The 4,602-nt window shown below is 42.9% G+C and overlaps 1 protein-coding gene across 1 annotated transcript; it reads left to right on the forward strand.

Annotated features, from left to right (window-relative positions):
- Positions 1-3,219: 3,219 nt before the first annotated feature.
- On the forward strand, positions 3,220-3,877 carry LOC131207505 (L-threonine ammonia-lyase-like). Its single transcript, XM_058200121.1, has 3 exons — positions 3,220-3,614; positions 3,709-3,801; positions 3,874-3,877. The coding sequence occupies exons 1-3, from the start codon at positions 3,220-3,222 to the stop codon at positions 3,875-3,877; spliced, it is 492 nt and encodes a 163-aa protein (XP_058056104.1).
- Positions 3,878-4,602: the final 725 nt, after the last annotated feature.

Below are 4,602 nucleotides of genomic sequence, written 5' to 3' on the forward strand. Positions count from 1 at the left end.
GATGTAGAGCACTGTGGTTTTCCATTTCTACCTTCAGGCTATAATCGCTCTTTATTGGCTTCCATTTCAGTAAACCTGCAGCATCATTAGGATACACAGAGTGAAAATACGATTACGTATTTGCACAGTTTCGTGATTGGGTTCTTCGGAAACGTACCGATATTATTGAGGTAAACACTATACACGACTGTTGCTTGATAACTTGTTAGAGTTTATTGAAAATAATTAAAACTTTAGAAGGGGAAAAGACAAAGTTTTTTAGTACTTCATTGGTTTTTCAGGTCAGAGATCTAAGAATTTTGGGAACGTTTAGGACTCTGAATCAAGTTGATAAAGCTGGAATTGTTCCTCCTTATAAGACGATACTACGAAGCTTTTTGTTTCAGCTGGAGATTTTCTTCCTAGTTTTAGGGAATTTCTCAATATGGGCTTCTTGTACGACTTTAATACCTTCAACAGTATGCTCGAAAGGCTGTCCGATTTGTCACCAAAATTCGAAGCATCTTTGTCTGCAAAAGGCAAAAGAGGAACCATTAGCATGAATCACCGAGAACTCAAGACAAGCTGCCAGAGATCAGCTAGTACTACACCAAAGAGCTCACGTCAAAGATGAATGAAGAATTTAAACTGTTGCTTTGCTTGGCATCACGAGAAACCGAACCGAAGAAACCGAATGAGGCGTGTGTGTCGGGATTGAGTTACTCCGTATTCGTCAGCTTGTTCTACGCAATATCAGTTGTTCGGGGTCTGTCACACCAAGAAACTCTGTAGTAAAATTAGCTTTAAAGTATTTGACGAGAAATTTGCACCCAATCGCAAAGTGACGGTGGCAGGTGCGGTGAATCGCTAATTCCCACATAGCTAACGTGCTGAAGGCAGCAAGTGCGAGACATCCGACGATGTGCGATACGCTTCATGTCCAACCAATTGCAAAATTTCGTGCTAAACGATTGACATCATAACTGCCTGTTTGATGACGAGTAACACACGTAACTTTCAATTCAACGAGATGAAAACGATGACGTTGATTCAGATTCATCATTCATTTCAGCGATCTTACTGGGCGAACTACGAGGGAATTTATTGTTTCTTCACACTGATCAACCATAACCATTGTCTTTTGAAGTAAAACCAGTAACGGTAGTCCCGGAAGGCCTAGGATAGAGAACCAAGAAGGGGTTTAGTGGGTAGGACCGCGAGGGTGAGTCGCACACGGCGTGCGTAAATGCATTCCCCTACTTGCAAAAGTATTTTTAAAAAACCATTCGGAGCCATTTGAGATGAGCAACGCATTGAAACGTAGAATCAAGGATCGGCATTAGGACAATTATTGAAGTTTCAAATATCTCTCATTCATGCAAGCGAGTAAACTATCCTTTATATAGGCTTCGCTTTCACTAAACATCCGTTATCACAAAATAACACATACATTTCATTTACTTCACATTTATTATTGAGTTGAGTGTTGAGTAAGCTCGTTGAGCTTATTCGATATACTCGATAATAATACTCAAGTCAGCGTCGTGCTTACTTTTGTCTGACGTTGCACTGGCATCGTGGGAATTGGAATTGTCAGCGTATGAGGAATGCGCTGGTTGGCGTAGCGATAGCAGTTATCAGACATTCCACTGAGAGCGTGGAATGCCTCAGTTGGTGGAAGCTGTTGTTGGCCGTCGCTGTTCCAAAATTAGTGGAAAGCTCCGAAAACGCTAGACGGCTGCTTCTTCATTTTTGAAGGAAAATGGGCTGATGATGCCGCCAGAACAAAATCTATGCCAAAATGTTACTCATTGTGCGTGCATTGGCTTCTCTTGCACGACGTTTGGGTTTTCCGAGCCTCAAATATGACAATTCTGCTTAGTAACATCGTAGTAACAAATTTCGTAGAGTTTTAGTTATAGATTCACCACTTTGGAAATAAGTTTCGATTATTTTCCAATTTTCTGCAAGCGTATAGAGTCCCAATTCGTTAATGTCAAAATTTTTAATAAATTTAGTTCAGCAATCAATATGAACCTCATGAACAGGGAGAGTCGATGGGCCCGCAGTATTCGTTGGTCATTTGCTTCGAATGACCTGATTTTATATTCAAAACAAGTAGCTCTGCGTAAGCAATTACTCTCTTTCAACCGTGTACTGTTCATGTTTATCAGCAATGTTTATAACCAACGCAACTATTGAATGATTGGATTTGCTGTGAATAGCCCAAAGTTGTTTGTTAACAGCGGCTATTGCTTTTACATCGGCTATTGCTAGCGACCGCTTTGCAGCAACCCAAACACCATGGTTAACAACTACTAACTGTGGACACACGATGCAGACACGCTTGGAAACCCTTCCTTTTCCGTACGTTTTATTGACTTAGTTTAAAATACGAATAGGCGTGGAGCTAACACTGCTGATGAAGTAGTCGCCTAGAAGACGATTAGCGCATTTTCATTATTTCATTCGGTGATCAAGTTCCTCTTTCGAAACCTTATTAACACAGACATTAAGAAGGATTTTAAAAGCTCTCCTGCCAATGGTAGATGAGCACGAAAAAAATGTAATCCTCACTTCACTGGGAAATCACGCTCAGGTAGAGTTTAATAGACCGAGACACCCTAATGTCCTTTTTTCGGGAATTTTCATTCACACGAAAAAAAGAACAAAAGGGAGCCAGAGTTTGGCAAACAGAAGTCAAACAGCACCGGTGTGCGTTATCGTTCTCCAACAGCACTTTCAACACCAGTTTTTTATTTCGGGTGGAAATAAACGAACGTTGTCTTAAATTTATTCACTCCTCGTGATGTCTCTTTTTGGTTTAGGTTATTTCGCCTTCTCACTCACTGTCATTCTTGTTTTAGAAGCCACGGCTGGAAGCTAGATTTATGGTGACGGTCGTGATGTCGCTGATGGCTCCGCAGATGAAAGTTCGGAAATGCAGCAACTATCATGCTAATGCCGTCGTTCAGGTATGTTCCGGAAGATATGTTGGAAACGTCACTTTTCGAAATGCCAGAATGACCGGAAAGGGGGCCGCGTTGGCGCATATTTGCCGCTTGTGTGATTTATTTTATTAGGCCTTGTGGCTCGAGAAAAAATCCGACTCTTCCTGGTCCAATTGATGGGGGCTACTTTTTTCGAACTTCGTTTTTGCACGACAAGATATAGGCGCGCAAAACGGATCGTTTTGTTCAAGGTAACGATCAGTTTAGGCTATCAATGAACAGACTAGCGATGAGGGTAGATGCTGGTAGGCTCCTTGCCGGTTTCACTGCCACCACCAAAAATATTGCTCCAAATACCATCGTATCATCGTTCAGGGCAAGCTGGAATGTGCCAAACTTCCGTGATTTTCATGCAGCACTTTTTCGGGGTGTGGAGTTGGAAAAGTGTCCTAGTTTTAAGCGGACTACCGAGAACTGTCGTCGGAGCTTCGTATCAAACCAGGAAACGGTGGCCGATGGATTGGTGGTGCTGTGGGCCGGCAAAATGGTGGTCGTTAAGGAGAAACGGATTGTATTGGTCATTTTTCGACCTGTCGAGTTGGAAAAGTGCGTCGTGGAAGGTGCTGGTGCTACCGGGTTGGCGGCCATCATGGCCGCTCATCTGAACGAATTCATGGGAAAAAGGTACGCTTCACGCGGCTGATCACGCACTTCAGGAAAGGCTCAAGACCGTCCAGTGTAATGATGCAAATTCCCATTTCCATTTCTCACCCATCAGGCTGGTGCTGCTAATTTGTGGAGGCAACATCGATACCACGATGTTCGGCAAGTGTCTCGAGCGTGGAATGGCCGCCGAAGGTCGCTTGCAGAGGTAATTACCTCGCCCTGTACTGTGCGCTGGCTGGAATGTTTTACGATAACTTTTTTGCTCTGACATCTGAAGGTGATTACAAATTTTTTTCATCTTTGTATTTCGCAATGATTCTCTCATGATGCTGTCGCTAATCAAATAAAACAAATAACTAATGCATGGTGCCTTATAAAAAATCTATCGCAGATTCAACGTGACCGTAAGCAACGATCGGAGCGGTGTGTCTAAGCTGAGCAATTTGCCGGCTGAGCTAAGCGTGTCCGTCATTGATATAATGCATGAACGTTCTTTAATTCGCAATATTAACCGTTTGGTGTTTAGGTGGGTAGTATCCGCCTTGTATGAGGGTATCACATGTCTCGCAAGTTACATTTGCTTTGAAAAAGATTTAGATTTTAACCTGCCCAAACTTAACTGTGTTGCCTGTAATTTTGACATTTCTCGAAACGACTACTGTCAATTACTCTACAGTGCCAACATATGGTGACCGGTTGACTCTCAACACTAACAGCCCAAAAGCCGATGTTATCTGCTTTAAAGGTATGAAGAGGTGGCTGGAGTGGCCGTAATGAATTCATTATGCTCCTGTCGTTTGGGTATGTGTGAAAGCAGCAGTGGGCTTTTTTGTGTCCGTCGGGAACGCGCACTGGTTCGTAGACCAGTTCGTAATGATTTTGCGGTTAACCTGGGAAGTAACTTTAGTGGTTCCCAATGTTTGCTTGGCGGACCATGCTTCATTAGGCTCATTCGAGATAGGTCGAGGCCATGGTTTTTGATAGGTCGGGATTGCCAATTTACGCT

Source organism: Anopheles bellator, chromosome 2 (assembly GCF_943735745.2).
Source record: "Anopheles bellator chromosome 2, idAnoBellAS_SP24_06.2, whole genome shotgun sequence".
In the NCBI taxonomy this organism is placed as follows: domain Eukaryota; kingdom Metazoa; phylum Arthropoda; class Insecta; order Diptera; family Culicidae; genus Anopheles; species Anopheles bellator.